At 45.7% G+C, this 19,180-nt stretch overlaps 1 protein-coding gene across 2 annotated transcripts in view; it reads left to right on the top strand.

Annotated features, from left to right (window-relative positions):
• Positions 1–19,180, top strand: part of MYO16 (myosin XVI) — a 926,147-nt gene that overhangs the window by 435,479 nt on the left and 471,488 nt on the right. For both annotated transcript variants that reach the window (XM_075336677.1, XM_075336676.1), the window contains exon 7: positions 18,882–19,007. In XM_075336677.1, coding sequence (XP_075192792.1) covers positions 18,882–19,007 — 126 coding nt within the window. The remainder of the gene's footprint in view (positions 1–18,881; positions 19,008–19,180) is intronic.

Here is a 19,180-nt window from a genome sequence, read left to right as displayed (position 1 = left end):
ACACATAGTCAACGGCTGGAGAGGATGATACAGGAGTATCTCCAAATGAACATCGATGCCATGACTGTGCAACTGGAGCCTTGCTCCTTTTGGGCTTCAAACCTAGAAAAATGGCCAGAGCTCGCAACTTACGCCTTGGAGATTTTGTCGTGTCCAGCTGCCAGCGTTGTCTCTGAACGTGTCTTCAGTGCTGCTGGGTTTGTGCTGACAGATAAGCGCACGCGTCTGTCCAGTGACAATGTGGACAGACTGACGTTCATCAAAATGAACAAGTCATGGATCCAGAAGGAATTTACAACCCCTGTGTCATCCTGGGGAGAGTAAATGCTTGTGGATTTTGAATGTGCTTGATGCAAATCTAGCTGTGAAGTGTACAACTAGGGCACAAGTGCTGCCACTGAATGGGTGGGTGTGTGGGGCCCAATTTTTTGAAAAAAAGGGAGACTCCGCTTGGAGTAACCCTTGCTTACATTGTTTTTAAAAGAAGCCAAGATGAACAGAGCTGGGATCAGGAAAGACTTTGCTACCTACCCCGGTGTCATCCTGGGGACGGATAAGAATGACGTATTTTTGAATGTGCTTGATGCAAATCTAGCTGTGAAGTGTACAACTGGGGCACAACTGCTGCCACTGAATGGGTGGGTGTGTGGGGCCCAATTTTTGGAAAAAAAGGGAGACTCCGCTTGGAGTAACCCTTGCTTGATGTGTTTTTAAAAGAAGCCAAGATGAACAGAGCTGGGATCAGGAAAGACTTTGCTACCTACCCCGGTGTCATCCTGGGGACGGATAAGAATGGCGTATTTTTGAATGTGCTTGATGCAAATGTAGCTGTGAAGTGTACAACTGGGGAACAACTGCTGCCACTGAATGGGTGGGTGTGTGGGGCCCAATTTTTGGAAAAAAAGGGAGACTCCGCTTGGAGTAACCCTTGCTTGATGTGTTTTTAAAAGAAGCCAAGATGAACAGAGCTGGGATCAGGAAAGACTTTGCTACCTACCCCGGTGTCATCCTGGGGACGGATAAGAATGACGTATTTTTGAATGTGCTTGATGCAAATCTAGCTGTGAAGTGTACAACTGGGGCACAACTGCTGCCACTGAATGGGTGGGTGTGTGGGGCCCAATTTTTGGAAAAAAAGGGAGACTCCGCTTGGAGTAACCCTTGCTTGATGTGTTTTTAAAAGAAGCCAAGATGAACAGAGCTGGGATCAGGAAAGACTTTTCTACCTACCCCGGTGTCATCCTGGGGACGGATAAGAATGACGTATTTTTGAATGTGCTTGATGCAAATCTAGCTGTGAAGTGTACAACTGGGGCACAACTGCTGCCACTGAATGGGTGGGTGTGTGGGGCCCAATTTTTGGAAAAAAGGGAGACTCCGCTTGGAGTAACCCTTGCTTACATTGTTTTTAAAAGAAGCCAAGATGAACAAGTCATGGGTCAGCAAAGACTTTGCTACCTACCCCGGTGTCATCCTGGGGATGGATAAGAATGGCGTATTTTTGAATGTGCTTGATGCAAATGTAGCTGTGAAGTGTACAACTAGGGCACAACTGCTGCCACTGAATGGGTGGGTGTGTGGGGCCCAATTTTTGGAAAAAAAGGGAGACTCCGCTTGGAGTAACCCTTGCTTGATGTGTTTTTAAAAGAAGCCAAGATGAACAGAGCTGGGATCAGGAAAGACTTTGCTACCTACCCCGGTGTCATCCTGGGGACGGATAAGAATGGCGTATTTTTGAATGTGCTTGATGCAAATGTAGCTGTGAAGTGTACAACTGGGGCACAACTGCTGCCACTGAATGGGTGGGTGTGTGGGGCCCAATTTTTGGAAAAAAAGGGAGACTCCGCTTGGAGTAACCCTTGCTTGATGTGTTTTTAAAAGAAGCCAAGATGAACAGAGCTGGGATCAGGAAAGACTTTGCTACCTACCCCGGTGTCATCCTGGGGACGGATAAGAATGGCGTATTTTTGAATGTGCTTGATGCAAATGTAGCTGTGAAGTGTACAACTGGGGCACAACTGCTGCCACTGAATGGGTGGGTGTGTGGGGCCCAATTTTTGGAAAAAAAGGGAGACTCCGCTTGGAGTAACCCTTGCTTGATGTGTTTTTAAAAGAAGCCAAGATGAACAGAGCTGGGATCAGGAAAGACTTTGCTACCTACCCCGGTGTCATCCTGGGGACGGATAAGAATGGCGTATTTTTGAATGTGCTTGATGCAAATGTAGCTGTGAAGTGTACAACTAGGGCACAAGTGCTGCCACTGAATGGGTGGGTGTGTGGGGCCCAATTTTTGGAAAAAAAGGGAGACTCCGCTTGGAGTAACCCTTGCTTACATTGTTTTTAAAAGAAGCCAAGATGAACAGAGCTGGGATCAGGAAAGACTTTGCTACCTACCCCGGTGTCATCCTGGGGACGGATAAGAATGACGTATTTTTGAATGTGCTTGATGCAAATCTAGCTGTGAAGTGTAAAACTGGGGCACAACTGCTGCCACTGAATGGGTGGGTGTGTGGGGCCCAATTTTTGGAAAAAAGGGAGACTCCGCTTGGAGTAACCCTTGCTTACATTGTTTTTAAAAGAAGCCAAGATGAACAAGTCATGGGTCAGCAAAGACTTTGCTACCTACCCCGGTGTCATCCTGGGGATGGATAAGAATGGCGTATTTTTGAATGTGCTTGATGCAAATGTAGCTGTGAAGTGTACAACTAGGGCACAACTGCTGCCACTGAATGGGTGGGTGTGTGGGGCCCAATTTTTGGAAAAAAAGGGAGACTCCGCTTGGAGTAACCCTTGCTTGATGTGTTTTTAAAAGAAGCCAAGATGAACAGAGCTGGGATCAGGAAAGACTTTGCTACCTACCCCGGTGTCATCCTGGGGACGGATAAGAATGACGTATTTTTGAATGTGCTTGATGCAAATCTAGCTGTGAAGTGTAAAACTGGGGCACAACTGCTGCCACTGAATGGGTGGGTGTGTGGGGCCCAATTTTTGGAAAAAAGGGAGACTCCGCTTGGAGTAACCCTTGCTTACATTGTTTTTAAAAGAAGCCAAGATGAACAAGTCATGGGTCAGCAAAGACTTTGCTACCTACCCCGGTGTCATCCTGGGGACGGATAAGAATGGCGTATTTTTGAATGTGCTTGATGCAAATGTAGCTGTGAAGTGTACAACTGGGGCACAACTGCTGCCACTGAATGGGTGGGTGTGTGGGGCCCAATTTTTGGAAAAAAAGGGAGACTCCGCTTGGAGTAACCCTTGCTTGATGTGTTTTTAAAAGAAGCCAAGTTGAACAGAGCTGGGATCAGGAAAGACTTTGCTACCTACCCCGGTGTCATCCTGGGGACGGATAAGAATGGCGTATTTTTGAATGTGCTTGATGCAAATGTAGCTGTGAAGTGTACAACTAGGGCACAACTGCTGCCACTGAATGGGTGGGTGTGTGGGGCCCAATTTTTGGAAAAAAAGGGAGACTCCGCTTGGAGTAACCCTTGCTTGATGTGTTTTTAAAAGAAGCCAAGATGAACAGAGCTGGGATCAGGAAAGACTTTGCTACCTACCCCGGTGTCATCCTGGGGACGGATAAGAATGGCGTATTTTTGAATGTGCTTGATGCAAATGTAGCTGTGAAGTGTACAACTAGGGCACAAGTGCTGCCACTGAATGGGTGGGTGTGTGGGGCCCAATTTTTGGAAAAAAAGGGAGACTCCGCTTGGAGTAACCCTTGCTTACATTGTTTTTAAAAGAAGCCAAGATGAACAAGTCATGGGTCAGCAAAGACTTTGCTACCTACCCCGGTGTCATCCTGGGGATGGATAAGAATGGCGTATTTTTGAATGTGCTTGATGCAAATGTAGCTGTGAAGTGTACAACTAGGGCACAACTGCTGCCACTGAATGGGTGGGTGTGTGGGGCCCAATTTTTGGAAAAAAAGGGAGACTCCGCTTGGAGTAACCCTTGCTTGATGTGTTTTTAAAAGAAGCCAAGATGAACAGAGCTGGGATCAGGAAAGACTTTGCTACCTACCCCGGTGTCATCCTGGGGACGGATAAGAATGGCGTATTTTTGAATGTGCTTGATGCAAATGTAGCTGTGAAGTGTACAACTGGGGCACAACTGCTGCCACTGAATGGGTGGGTGTGTGGGGCCCAATTTTTGGAAAAAAAGGGAGACTCCGCTTGGAGTAACCCTTGCTTGATGTGTTTTTAAAAGAAGCCAAGATGAACAGAGCTGGGATCAGGAAAGACTTTGCTACCTACCCCGGTGTCATCCTGGGGACGGATAAGAATGGCGTATTTTTGAATGTGCTTGATGCAAATGTAGCTGTGAAGTGTACAACTGGGGCACAACTGCTGCCACTGAATGGGTGGGTGTGTGGGGCCCAATTTTTGGAAAAAAAGGGAGACTCCGCTTGGAGTAACCCTTGCTTGATGTGTTTTTAAAAGAAGCCAAGATGAACAGAGCTGGGATCAGGAAAGACTTTGCTACCTACCCCGGTGTCATCCTGGGGACGGATAAGAATGGCGTATTTTTGAATGTGCTTGATGCAAATCTAGCTGTGAAGTGTACAACTGGGGCACAACTGCTGCCACTGAATGGGTGGGTGTGTGGGGCCCAATTTTTGGAAAAAAGGGAGACTCCGCTTGGAGTAACCCTTGCTTACATTGTTTTTAAAAGAAGCCAAGATGAACAAGTCATGGGTCAGCAAAGACTTTGCTACCTACCCCGGTGTCATCCTGGGGATGGATAAGAATGGCGTATTTTTGAATGTGCTTGATGCAAATGTAGCTGTGAATTGTACAACTAGGGCACAACTGCTGCCACTGAATGGGTGGGTGTGTGGGGCCCAATTTTTGGAAAAAAAGGGAGACTCCGCTTGGAGTAACCCTTGCTTGATGTGTTTTTAAAAGAAGCCAAGATGAACAGAGCTGGGATCAGGAAAGACTTTGCTACCTACCCCGGTGTCATCCTGGGGACGGATAAGAATGGCGTATTTTTGAATGTGCTTGATGCAAATGTAGCTGTGAAGTGTACAACTGGGGCACAACTGCTGCCACTGAATGGGTGGGTGTGTGGGGCCCAATTTTTGGAAAAAAAGGGAGACTCCGCTTGGAGTAACCCTTGCTTGATGTGTTTTTAAAAGAAGCCAAGATGAACAGAGCTGGGATCAGGAAAGACTTTGCTACCTACCCCGGTGTCATCCTGGGGACGGATAAGAATGGCGTATTTTTGAATGTGCTTGATGCAAATGTAGCTGTGAAGTGTACAACTAGGGCACAAGTGCTGCCACTGAATGGGTGGGTGTGTGGGGCCCAATTTTTGGAAAAAAAGGGAGACTCCGCTTGGAGTAACCCTTGCTTACATTGTTTTTAAAAGAAGCCAAGATGAACAGAGCTGGGATCAGGAAAGACTTTGCTACCTACCCCGGTGTCATCCTGGGGACGGATAAGAATGACGTATTTTTGAATGTGCTTGATGCAAATCTAGCTGTGAAGTGTAAAACTGGGGCACAACTGCTGCCACTGAATGGGTGGGTGTGTGGGGCCCAATTTTTGGAAAAAAGGGAGACTGCGCTTGGAGTAACCCTTGCTTACATTGTTTTTAAAAGAAGCCAAGATGAACAAGTCATGGGTCAGCAAAGACTTTGCTACCTACCCCGGTGTCATCCTGGGGATGGATAAGAATGGCGTATTTTTGAATGTGCTTGATGCAAATGTAGCTGTGAAGTGTACAACTAGGGCACAACTGCTGCCACTGAATGGGTGGGTGTGTGGGGCCCAATTTTTGGAAAAAAAGGGAGACTCCGCTTGGAGTAACCCTTGCTTGATGTGTTTTTAAAAGAAGCCAAGATGAACAGAGCTGGGATCAGGAAAGACTTTGCTACCTACCCCGGTGTCATCCTGGGGACGGATAAGAATGGCGTATTTTTGAATGTGCTTGATGCAAATGTAGCTGTGAAGTGTACAACTGGGGCACAACTGCTGCCACTGAATGGGTGGGTGTGTGGGGCCCAATTTTTGGAAAAAAAGGGAGACTCCGCTTGGAGTAACCCTTGCTTGATGTGTTTTTAAAAGAAGCCAAGATGAACAGAGCTGGGATCAGGAAAGACTTTGCTACCTACCCCGGTGTCATCCTGGGGACGGATAAGAATGGCGTATTTTTGAATGTGCTTGATGCAAATGTAGCTGTGAAGTGTACAACTAGGGCACAACTGCTGCCACTGAATGGGTGGGTGTGTGGGGCCCAATTTTTGGAAAAAAAGGGAGACTCCGCTTGGAGTAACCCTTGCTTGATGTGTTTTTAAAAGAAGCCAAGATGAACAGAGCTGGGATCAGGAAAGACTTTGCTACCTACCCCGGTGTCATCCTGGGGACGGATAAGAATGGCGTATTTTTGAATGTGCTTGATGCAAATGTAGCTGTGAAGTGTACAACTGGGGCACAACTGCTGCCACTGAATGGGTGGGTGTGTGGGGCCCAATTTTTGGAAAAAAAGGGAGACTCCGCTTGGAGTAACCCTTGCTTGATGTGTTTTTAAAAGAAGCCAAGATGAACAGAGCTGGAATCAGGAAAGACTTTGCTACCTACCCCGGTGTCATCCTGGGGACGGATAAGAATGGCGTATTTTTGAATGTGCTTGATGCAAATGTAGCTGTGAAGTGTACAACTAGGGCACAAGTGCTGCCACTGAATGGGTGGGTGTGTGGGGCCCAATTTTTGGAAAAAAAGGGAGACTCCGCTTGGAGTAACCCTTGCTTACATTGTTTTTAAAAGAAGCCAAGATGAACAAGTCATGGGTCAGCAAAGACTTTGCTACCTACCCCGGTGTCATCCTGGGGATGGATAAGAATGGCGTATTTTTGAATGTGCTTGATGCAAATGTAGCTGTGAAGTGTACAACTAGGGCACAACTGCTGCCACTGAATGGGTGGGTGTGTGGGGCCCAATTTTTGGAAAAAAAGGGAGACTCCGCTTGGAGTAACCCTTGCTTGATGTGTTTTTAAAAGAAGCCAAGATGAACAGAGCTGGGATCAGGAAAGACTTTGCTACCTACCCCGGTGTCATCCTGGGGACGGATAAGAATGGCGTATTTTTGAATGTGCTTGATGCAAATGTAGCTGTGAAGTGTACAACTGGGGCACAACTGCTGCCACTGAATGGGTGGGTGTGTGGGGCCCAATTTTTGGAAAAAAAGGGAGACTCCGCTTGGAGTAACCCTTGCTTGATGTGTTTTTAAAAGAAGCCAAGATGAACAGAGCTGGGATCAGGAAAGACTTTGCTACCTACCCCGGTGTCATCCTGGGGACGGATAAGAATGGCGTATTTTTGAATGTGCTTGATGCAAATGTAGCTGTGAAGTGTACAACTGGGGCACAACTGCTGCCACTGAATGGGTGGGTGTGTGGGGCCCAATTTTTGGAAAAAAAGGGAGACTCCGCTTGGAGTAACCCTTGCTTGATGTGTTTTTAAAAGAAGCCAAGATGAACAGAGCTGGGATCAGGAAAGACTTTGCTACCTACCCCGGTGTCATCCTGGGGACGGATAAGAATGGCGTATTTTTGAATGTGCTTGATGCAAATGTAGCTGTGAAGTGTTCAACTGGGGCACAACTGCTGCCACTGAATGGGTGGGTGTGTGGGGCCCAATTTTTGGAAAAAAAGGGAGACTCCGCTTGGAGTAACCCTTGCTTACATTGTTTTTAAAAGAAGCCAAGATGAACAAGTCATGGGTCAGCAAAGACTTTGCTACCTACCCCGGTGTCATCCTGGGGATGGATAAGAATGGCGTATTTTTGAATGTGCTTGATGCAAATGTAGCTGTGAAGTGTACATCTGGGGCACAACTGCTGCCACTGAATGGGTGGGTGTGTGGGGCCCAATTTTTGGAAAAAAAGGGAGACTCCGCTTGGAGTAACCCTTGCTTGATGTGTTTTTAAAAGAAGCCAAGATGAACAGAGCTGGGATCAGGAAAGACTTTGCTACCTACCCCGGTGTCATCCTGGGGACGGATAAGAATGGCGTATTTTTGAATGTGCTTGATGCAAATGTAGCTGTGAAGTGTACAACTGGGGCACAACTGCTGCCACTGAATGGGTGGGTGTGTGGGGCCCAATTTTTGGAAAAAAAGGGAGACTCCGCTTGGAGTAACCCTTGCTTGATGTGTTTTTAAAAGAAGCCAAGATGAACAGAGCTGGGATCAGGAAAGACTTTGCTACCTACCCCGGTGTCATCCTAGGGACGGATAAGAATGGCGTATTTTTGAATGTGCTTGATGCAAATGTAGCTGTGAAGTGTACAACTGGGGCACAACTGCTGCCACTGAATGGGTGGGTGTGTGGGGCCAAATTTTTGGAAAAAAAGGGAGACTCCGCTTGGAGTAACCCTTGCTTGATGTGTTTTTAAAAGAAGCCAAGATGAACAGAGCTGGGATCAGGAAAGACTTTGCTACCTACCCCGGTGTCATCCTGGGGACGGATAAGAATGGCGTATTTTTGAATGTGCTTGATGCAAATGTAGCTGTGAAGTGTACAAGTGGGGCACAACTGCTGCCACTGAATGGGTGGGTGTGTGGGGCCCAATTTTTGGAAAAAAAGGGAGACTCCGCTTGGAGTAACCCTTGCTTACATTGTTTTTAAAAGAAGCCAAGATGAACAAGTCATGGGTCAGCAAAGACTTTGCTACCTACCCCGGTGTCATCCTGGGGATGGATAAGAATGGCGTATTTTTGAATGTGCTTGATGCAAATGTAGCTGTGAAGTGTAAAACTAGGGCACAACTGCTGCCACTGAATGGGTGGGTGTGTGGGGCCCAATTTTTGGAAAAAAAGGGAGACTCCGCTTGGAGTAACCCTTGCTTGATGTGTTTTTAAAAGAAGCCAAGATGAACAGAGCTGGGATCAGGAAAGACTTTGCTACCTACCCCGGTGTCATCCTGGGGACGGATAAGAATGGCGTATTTTTGAATGTGCTTGATGCAAATGTAGCTGTGAAGTGTACAACTGGGGCACAACTGCTGCCACTGAATGGGTGGGTGTGTGGGGCCCAATTTTTGGAAAAAAAGGGAGACTCCGCTTGGAGTAACCCTTGCTTGATGTGTTTTTAAAAGAAGCCAAGATGAACAGAGCTGGGATCAGGAAAGACTTTACTACCTACCCCGGTGTCATCCTGGGGACGGATAAGAATGGCGTATTTTTGAATGTGCTTGATGCAAATGTAGCTGTGAAGTGTACAACTAGGGCACAAGTGCTGCCACTGAATGGGTGGGTGTGTGGGGCCCAATTTTTGGAAAAAAAGTGAGACTCCGCTTGGAGTAACCCTTGCTTACATTGTTTTTAAAAGAAGCCAAGATGAACAGAGCTGGGATCAGGAAAGACTTTGCTACCTACCCCGGTGTCATCCTGGGGACGGATAAGAATGACGTATTTTTGAATGTGCTTGATGCAAATCTAGCTGTGAAGTGTACAACTGGGGCACAACTGCTGCCACTGAATGGGTGGGTGTGTGGGGCCCAATTTTTGGAAAAAAGGGAGACTCCGCTTGGAGTAACCCTTGCTTACATTGTTTTTAAAAGAAGCCAAGATGAACAAGTCATGGGTCAGCAAAGACTTTGCTACCTACCCCGGTGTCATCCTGGGGATGGATAAGAATGGCGTATTTTTGAATGTGCTTGATGCAAATGTAGCTGTGAAGTGTACAACTAGGGCACAACTGCTGCCACTGAATGGGTGGGTGTGTGGGGCCCAATTTTTGGAAAAAAAGGGAGACTCCGCTTGGAGTAACCCTTGCTTGATGTGTTTTTAAAAGAAGCCAAGATGAACAGAGCTGGGATCAGGAAAGACTTTGCTACCTACCCCGGTGTCATCCTGGGGACGGATAAGAATGGCGTATTTTTTAATGTGCTTGATGCAAATGTAGCTGTGAAGTGTACAACTGGGGCACAACTGCTGCCACTGAATGGGTGGGTGTGTGGGGCCCAATTTTTGGAAAAAAAGGGAGACTCCGCTTGGAGTAACCCTTGCTTGATGTGTTTTTAAAAGAAGCCAAGATGAACAGAGCTGGGATCAGGAAAGACTTTGCTACCTACCCCGGTGTCATCCTGGGGACGGATAAGAATGGCGTATTTTTGAATGTGCTTGATGCAAATGTAGCTGTGAAGTGTACAACTGGGGCACAACTGCTGCCACTGAATGGGTGGGTGTGTGGGGCCCAATTTTTGGAAAAAAAGGGAGACTCCGCTTGGAGTAACCCTTGCTTGATGTGTTTTTAAAAGAAGCCAAGATGAACAGAGCTGGGATCAGGAAAGACTTTGCTACCTACCCCGGTGTCATCCTAGGGACGGATAAGAATGGCGTATTTTTGAATGTGCTTGATGCAAATGTAGCTGTGAAGTGTACAACTGGGGCACAACTGCTGCCACTGAATGGGTGGGTGTGTGGGGCCAAATTTTTGGAAAAAAAGGGAGACTCCGCTTGGAGTAACCCTTGCTTGATGTGTTTTTAAAAGAAGCCAAGATGAACAGAGCTGGGATCAGGAAAGACTTTGCTACCTACCCCGGTGTCATCCTGGGGACGGATAAGAATGGCGTATTTTTGAATGTGCTTGATGCAAATGTAGCTGTGAAGTGTACAAGTGGGGCACAACTGCTGCCACTGAATGGGTGGGTGTGTGGGGCCCAATTTTTGGAAAAAAAGGGAGACTCCGCTTGGAGTAACCCTTGCTTACATTGTTTTTAAAAGAAGCCAAGATGAACAAGTCATGGGTCAGCAAAGACTTTGCTACCTACCCCGGTGTCATCCTGGGGATGGATAAGAATGGCGTATTTTTGAATGTGCTTGATGCAAATGTAGCTGTGAAGTGTAAAACTAGGGCACAACTGCTGCCACTGAATGGGTGGGTGTGTGGGGCCCAATTTTTGGAAAAAAAGGGAGACTCCGCTTGGAGTAACCCTTGCTTGATGTGTTTTTAAAAGAAGCCAAGATGAACAGAGCTGGGATCAGGAAAGACTTTGCTACCTACCCCGGTGTCATCCTGGGGACGGATAAGAATGGCGTATTTTTGAATGTGCTTGATGCAAATGTAGCTGTGAAGTGTACAACTGGGGCACAACTGCTGCCACTGAATGGGTGGGTGTGTGGGGCCCAATTTTTGGAAAAAAAGGGAGACTCCGCTTGGAGTAACCCTTGCTTGATGTGTTTTTAAAAGAAGCCAAGATGAACAGAGCTGGGATCAGGAAAGACTTTACTACCTACCCCGGTGTCATCCTGGGGACGGATAAGAATGGCGTATTTTTGAATGTGCTTGATGCAAATGTAGCTGTGAAGTGTACAACTAGGGCACAAGTGCTGCCACTGAATGGGTGGGTGTGTGGGGCCCAATTTTTGGAAAAAAAGTGAGACTCCGCTTGGAGTAACCCTTGCTTACATTGTTTTTAAAAGAAGCCAAGATGAACAGAGCTGGGATCAGGAAAGACTTTGCTACCTACCCCGGTGTCATCCTGGGGACGGATAAGAATGACGTATTTTTGAATGTGCTTGATGCAAATCTAGCTGTGAAGTGTACAACTGGGGCACAACTGCTGCCACTGAATGGGTGGGTGTGTGGGGCCCAATTTTTGGAAAAAAGGGAGACTCCGCTTGGAGTAACCCTTGCTTACATTGTTTTTAAAAGAAGCCAAGATGAACAAGTCATGGGTCAGCAAAGACTTTGCTACCTACCCCGGTGTCATCCTGGGGATGGATAAGAATGGCGTATTTTTGAATGTGCTTGATGCAAATGTAGCTGTGAAGTGTACAACTAGGGCACAACTGCTGCCACTGAATGGGTGGGTGTGTGGGGCCCAATTTTTGGAAAAAAAGGGAGACTCCGCTTGGAGTAACCCTTGCTTGATGTGTTTTTAAAAGAAGCCAAGATGAACAGAGCTGGGATCAGGAAAGACTTTGCTACCTACCCCGGTGTCATCCTGGGGACGGATAAGAATGGCGTATTTTTTAATGTGCTTGATGCAAATGTAGCTGTGAAGTGTACAACTGGGGCACAACTGCTGCCACTGAATGGGTGGGTGTGTGGGGCCCAATTTTTGGAAAAAAAGGGAGACTCCGCTTGGAGTAACCCTTGCTTGATGTGTTTTTAAAAGAAGCCAAGATGAACAGAGCTGGGATCAGGAAAGACTTTGCTACCTACCCCGGTGTCATCCTGGGGACGGATAAGAATGGCGTATTTTTGAATGTGCTTGATGCAAATGTAGCTGTGAAGTGTACAACTGGGGCACAACTGCTGCCACTGAATGGGTGGGTGTGTGGGGCCCAATTTTTGGAAAAAAAGGGAGACTCCGCTTGGAGTAACCCTTGCTTGATGTGTTTTTAAAAGAAGCCAAGATGAACAGAGCTGGGATCAGGAAAGACTTTGCTACCTACCCCGGTGTCATCCTGGGGACGGATAAGAATGGCGTATTTTTGAATGTGCTTGATGCAAATGTAGCTGTGAAGTGTAAAACTGGGGCACAACTGCTGCCACTGAATGGGTGGGTGTGTGGGGCCCAATTTTTGGAAAAAAAGGGAGACTCCGCTTGGAGTAACCCTTGCTTGATGTGTTTTTAAAAGAAGCAAAGATGAACAGAGCTGGGATCAGGAAAGACTTTGCTACCTACCCCGGTGTCATCCTGGGGACGGATAAGAATGGCGTATTTTTGAATGTGCTTGATGCAAATCTAGCTGTGAAGTGTACAACTGGGGCACAACTGCTGCCACTGAATGGGTGGGTGTGTGGGGCCCAATTTTTGGAAAAAAAGGGAGACTCCGCTTGGAGTAACCCTTGCTTGATGTGTTTTTAAAAGAAGCCAAGATGAACAGAGCTGGGATCAGGAAAGACTTTGCTACCTACCCCGGTGTCATCCTGGGGACGGATAAGAATGGCGTATTTTTGAATGTGCTTGATGCAAATGTAGCTGTGAAGTGTACAACTGGGGCACAACTGCTGCCACTGAATGGGTGGGTGTGTGGGGCCCAATTTTTGGAAAAAAAGGGAGACTCCGCTTGGAGTAACCCTTGCTTGATGTGTTTTTAAAAGAAGCCAAGATGAACAGAGCTGGGATCAGGAAAGACTTTGCTACCTACCCCGGTGTCATCCTGGGGACGGATAAGAATGGCGTATTTTTGAATGTGCTTGATGCAAATGTAGCTGTGAAGTGTACAACTAGGGCACAAGTGCTGCCACTGAATGGGTGGGTGTGTGGGGCCCAATTTTTGGAAAAAAAGGGAGACTCCGCTTGGAGTAACCCTTGCTTACATTGTTTTTAAAAGAAGCCAAGATGAACAGAGCTGGGATCAGGAAAGACTTTGCTACCTACCCCGGTGTCATCCTGGGGACGGATAAGAATGACGTATTTTTGAATGTGCTTGATGCAAATCTAGCTGTGAAGTGTACAACTGGGGCACAACTGCTGCCACTGAATGGGTGGGTGTGTGGGGCCCAATTTTTGGAAAAAAGGGAGACTCCGCTTGGAGTAACCCTTGCTTACATTGTTTTTAAAAGAAGCCAAGATGAACAAGTCATGGGTCAGCAAAGACTTTGCTACCTACCCCGGTGTCATCCTGGGGATGGATAAGAATGGCGTATTTTTGAATGTGCTTGATGCAAATGTAGCTGTGAAGTGTACAACTAGGGCACAACTGCTGCCACTGAATGGGTGGGTGTGTGGGGCCCAATTTTTGGAAAAAAAGGGAGACTCCGCTTGGAGTAACCCTTGCTTGATGTGTTTTTAAAAGAAGCCAAGATGAACAGAGCTGGGATCAGGAAAGACTTTGCTACCTACCCCGGTGTCATCCTGGGGACGGATAAGAATGGCGTATTTTTGAATGTGCTTGATGCAAATGTAGCTGTGAAGTGTACAACTGGGGCACAACTGCTGCCACTGAATGGGTGGGTGTGTGGGGCCCAATTTTTGGAAAAAAAGGGAGACTCCGCTTGGAGTAACCCTTGCTTACATTGTTTTTAAAAGAAGCCAAGATGAACAAGTCATGGGTCAGCAAAGACTTTGCTACCTACCCCGGTGTCATCCTGGGGATGGATAAGAATGGCGTATTTTTGAATGTGCTTGATGCAAATGTAGCTGTGAAGTGTACAACTGGGGCACAACTGCTGCCACTGAATGGGTGGGTGTGTGGGGCCCAATTTTTGGAAAAAAAGGGAGACTCCGCTTGGAGTAACCCTTGCTTGATGTGTTTTTAAAAGAAGCCAAGATGAACAGAGCTGGGATCAGGAAAGACTTTGCTACCTACCCCGGTGTCATCCTGGGGACGGATAAGAATGGCGTATTTTTGAATGTGCTTGATGCAAATGTAGCTGTGAAGTGTACAACTGGGGCACAACTGCTGCCACTGAATGGGTGGGTGTGTGGGGCCCAATTTTTGGAAAAAAAGGGAGACTCCGCTTGGAGTAACCCTTGCTTGATGTGTTTTTAAAAGAAGCCAAGATGAACAGAGCTGGGATCAGGAAAGACTTTGCTACCTACCCCGGTGTCATCCTGGGGACGGATAAGAATGGCGTATTTTTGAATGTGCTTGATGCAAATGTAGCTGTGAAGTGTACAACTGGGGCACAACTGCTGCCACTGAATGGGTGGGTGTGTGGGGCCAAATTTTTGGAAAAAAAGGGAGACTCCGCTTGGAGTAACCCTTGCTTGATGTGTTTTTAAAAGAAGCCAAGATGAACAGAGCTGGGATCAGGAAAGACTTTGCTACCTACCCCGGTGTCATCCTGGGGACGGATAAGAATGGCGTATTTTTGAATGTGCTTGATGCAAATGTAGCTGTGAAGTGTACAACTGGGGCACAACTGCTGCCACTGAATGGGTGGGTGTGTGGGGCCCAATTTTTGGAAAAAAAGGGAGACTCCGCTTGGAGTAACCCTTGCTTGATGTGTTTTTAAAAGAAGCAAAGATGAACAGAGCTGGGATCAGGAAAGACTTTGCTACCTACCCCGGTGTTATCCTGGGGACGGGTAAGAATGGCGTATTTTTGAATGTGCTTGATGCAAATGTAGCTGTGAAGTGTACAACTGGGGCACAACTGCTGCCACTGAATGGGTGGGTGTGTGGGGCCCAATTTTTGGAAAAAAAGGGAGACTCCGCTTGGAGTAACCCTTGCTTGATGTGTTTTTAAAAGAAGCCAAGATGAACAGAGCTGGGATCAGGAAAGACTTTGCTACCTACCCCGGTGTCATCCTGGGGACGGATAAGAATGGCATATTTTTGAATGTGCTTGATGCAAATGTAGCTGTGAAGTGTACAACTGGGGCACAACTGCTGCCACTGAATGGGTGGGTGTGTGGGGCCCAATTTTTGGAAAAAAAGGGAGACTCCGCTTGGAGTAACCCTTGCTTGATGTGTTTTTAAAAGAAGCCAAGATGAACAGAGCTGGGATCAGGAAAGACTTTGCTGCCTACCCCGGTGTCATCCTGGGGACGGATAAGAATGGCGTATTTTTGAATGTGCTTGATGCAAATGTAGCTGTGAAGTGTACAACTAGGGCACAACTGCTGCCACTGAAGGGGTGGGTGTGTGTGGGGCCCAATTTTTGGAAAAAAGGGAGACTCCGCTTGGAGTAACCCTTGCTTACATTGTTTTTAAAAGAAGCCAAGATGAACAAGTCATGGGTCAGCAAAGACTTTGCTACCTACCCCGGTGTCATCCTGGGGATGGATAAGAATGGCGTATTTTTGAATGTGCTTGATGCAAATGTAGCTGTGAAGTGTACAACTAGGGCACAACTGCTGCCACTGAATGGGTGGGTGTGTGGGGCCCAATTTTTGGAAAAAAGGGAGACTCCGCTTTGAGTAACCCTTGCTTACATTGTTTTTAAAAGAAGCCAAGATGAACAAGTCATGGGTCAGCAAAGACTTTGCTACCTACCCCGGTGTCATCCTGGGGACGGATAAGAATGGCGCATTTTTGAATGTGCTTGATGAAAATGTAGCTGTGAAGTGTACAACTGGGGCACAACTGCTGCCACTGAATGGGTGGGTGTGTGGGGCCCAATTTTTGGAAAAAAGGGAGACTCCGCTTGGAGTAACCCTTGCTTACATTGTTTTTAAAAGAAGCCAAGATGAACAAGTCATGGGTCAGCAAAGACTTTGCTACCTACCCCGGTGTCATCCTGGGGATGGATAAGAATGGCGTATTTTTGAATGTGCTTGATGCAAATGTAGCTGTGAAGTGTACAACTAGGGCACAACTGCTGCCACTGAAGGGGTGGGTGTGTGTGGGGCCCAATTTTTGGAAAAAAGGGAGACTCCGCTTGGAGTAACCCTTGCTTGATGTGTTTTTAAAAGAAGCCAAGATGAACAGAGCTGGGATCAGGAAAGACTTAGCTACCTACCCTGGTGTCATCCTGGGGACGGTTAATTATGGCGTATTTTTCAATGTGCTTGATGCAAATGTAGCTGTGAAGTGTGCAACTGGGGCACAAGTGCTACCACTGAAGGGGTGGGTGTGTGTGTGGCCCAATTTTTGGAAAAAAGGGAGACTCCGCTTGGAGTCACCTTGCGGTGTTTTACATGATTTTAGAAGGGCGTGCCATGCCTATATCTGTGTGTCCTCCTCTTTTTCCTTGTCCAGCTGTTTTGTTTTCGCATGAGTATATGTCCTTGTCACTTTCCAATGTGTTTGAGTTGTTTGTCACCTTTAGGACACCTTTGAGGGTGTTTTCTAGGTGTTTTTCTGTGTTTGTGATTGCCTGCCATTGTTTCCTATGCAGTTCGAGTTCGGTTCGTCGAACGTTCGACGAACCGAACTCGAACGGGAGGTCCGTTCGGCGAACCAACCTCGAGCCGAACCGCGACCGGTTCGCTCATCTCTACTCTTATCTAAGGGGTTACAAAAAATTCAGACTTTTGTCCAAAAAACATGGTGCACTTGTTGTGCCATTTTCTATGACCCGTAGCTTTCTCATTTTTTGGAATACGGGACTCAATGATGGCCTAATTTTTGCGTCCCAAGCTGACATTTTTATTGGTATTATTTTTTCGCAGATGGTACGTTTTGATCTCTTCAATTGATTTTATATTTTGATAGATCGGGCTTTTCTGAACACGGCGATACCAAATGTGTATATATTTTAAATTTTTTTGTTTCATTTTCATGGCGGCAAATGGAGGGTGATTCAACTTTTATTTTTTTAAAAAAAAATTTAATTTCTTAAAACAATTTTTTACTTTTTTTTTTATTTTATTAGTCCCCTTACTGAACTATAAGGATGAGCAGTCTGATCGCTCATTCATTTCTGTTGATCAGAGCTGCACAGCTCAGATCAGCAGAAATGCAGCATTCCTGTTAGAGCCGCTGCTCTGTTGGCTGTAACAGGAACTACATCATGATAGCGACAGCAGTCATCACATTACCCGTCGCTACTATGGCAACCATTGGTTCCCCGTAATTGCATCGGGGAAAGGCAAGTTTCTTGCCGCAGCCATTTAAATCACGTTGTCACATTTTGGCAGCATGATCTAAGGGGTTAACAGGCCCATGTGTGGCTAACAGATCCACCCGCGCCTATTAGCCACACAAGTCTGCTATTCAAATCAGCCGCTGGTGATTACACTGACATGATTTAGGACGCACCGGTACGTCTTAGGTTGTGAAGAGGTTTTGATAAAATGTGGTATTATTTTTTTCATATTCTTACTCAAATATACTGTGAATTAGTTCAGTAATGTGGTAATTTAGAATACTTTAAATAATAATATTTTTATTCATATATCCACAATATATTAATCGGTAAATTCAATATTCCATTCTGTGTATATCACATTCAAGCTTAGACTCCTTTATCCCTAATTTTATTAAAGTAAATTCTGTATTATAGATGTTCAATGTAAAGATTTAAATTAAATTTAAACTAAAGATAAAGTCCAATTTAAATGTTATATCACATGAATAAAATGCTGTATATGTTCATATGATTGGCATATGTCTATACTTACAATCATTCTGGCATTCATACATACTTACAGCTGTTACTGGACAACTTTAGCTGCCTTTAGTGCATGCCTTTAGTTCTATGGATTCCATGGCTACTTCCTCCTGCAAGTCAACAGTTATAGAGGTAGTTCTAAACTCATTTAGAAACACTAGTGTTGAGTAAAACAAATAACCAGGACCGTGGTCCAGTGGCCAAATGTCTACATTGGTAATTCATGTCTTCCAGATCAGAGCACTGCCGACCTCCAGCTACCTATGGCATCTCTAATTCTTGTTTGGCATCTCTAATTCTTGTTTAGATTTACCGTAGGTCCCCACAATGTTATGTGTACATCTCTCCACAAAGTAATGATGTCACAAGGCCTACAAATCAGAAAAGCTATCAGGAAATTCATAGGTTGGCAATGCCCTAGTGGCTAAGGACTATTGACATGACAGCTAGATCATGGTCCTGAAAATCTTTTTGTTCAACTTAAATAACCATCAACATTTTTCACCTGACTTTCTATGTTTTGAGATAGAGTTTTTTGTAAATGTAGCTGGTTGGAACATAGGTAGGGAATACGCTCAAGATGCTGGGTGCTCAAGGTGCTGGGTACCAATGATGCTTCATCCCGATATTTGTTCTTGATCAGGGTACTTAAATAAAAAAAACTTTGCCCAAAATAAAGCAATCATGGCCATGACAATAGTGGTAGTGATATATAAGGAATTTCCCATCGAGTTAGAAGTCCTAAATAAAAGTGAACTCAATGTCTACGAAAAAGGAAGCTTCAAGGTTTGTTTGATAAAGCAGTAAATGTATCAATACTCTTAGAGATGAGATATTCATGATTATAGCCATTCCATACTAAGTGCATTATTTCCTTTTTTATGATGAATTTATCATTTGTGTAACATGTTTTATCCACAGCTTCACATCGCCTCAGCCTGTGGCTTTAAGGAAGTGGCTAGTCAGTTACTAGAGCACAATGCAGACCCAGATGTCATAGATGACCTGTACTGGACTCCACTTCATTTAGCTGCAAAATACGGACAGGTAACATGAAAACTAAGCCTAACTGGAATTCTACCATACATTTATATGGCAACTTCTTAAATGCATGTTTTTTTGTTCTATTTGTGGCCATACAGAGTGAAAGCATTTGTTTAAAACTATATCAATCTAACGACCCTATTGTAAAACTTTGGATGCTTTCTCTCAGTAAAACC

Source organism: Anomaloglossus baeobatrachus, chromosome 2, assembly GCF_048569485.1.
Source record: "Anomaloglossus baeobatrachus isolate aAnoBae1 chromosome 2, aAnoBae1.hap1, whole genome shotgun sequence".
NCBI lineage: Eukaryota > Metazoa > Chordata > Amphibia > Anura > Aromobatidae > Anomaloglossus > Anomaloglossus baeobatrachus.
This window is presented reverse-complemented; position numbering and strand designations above follow the sequence as displayed.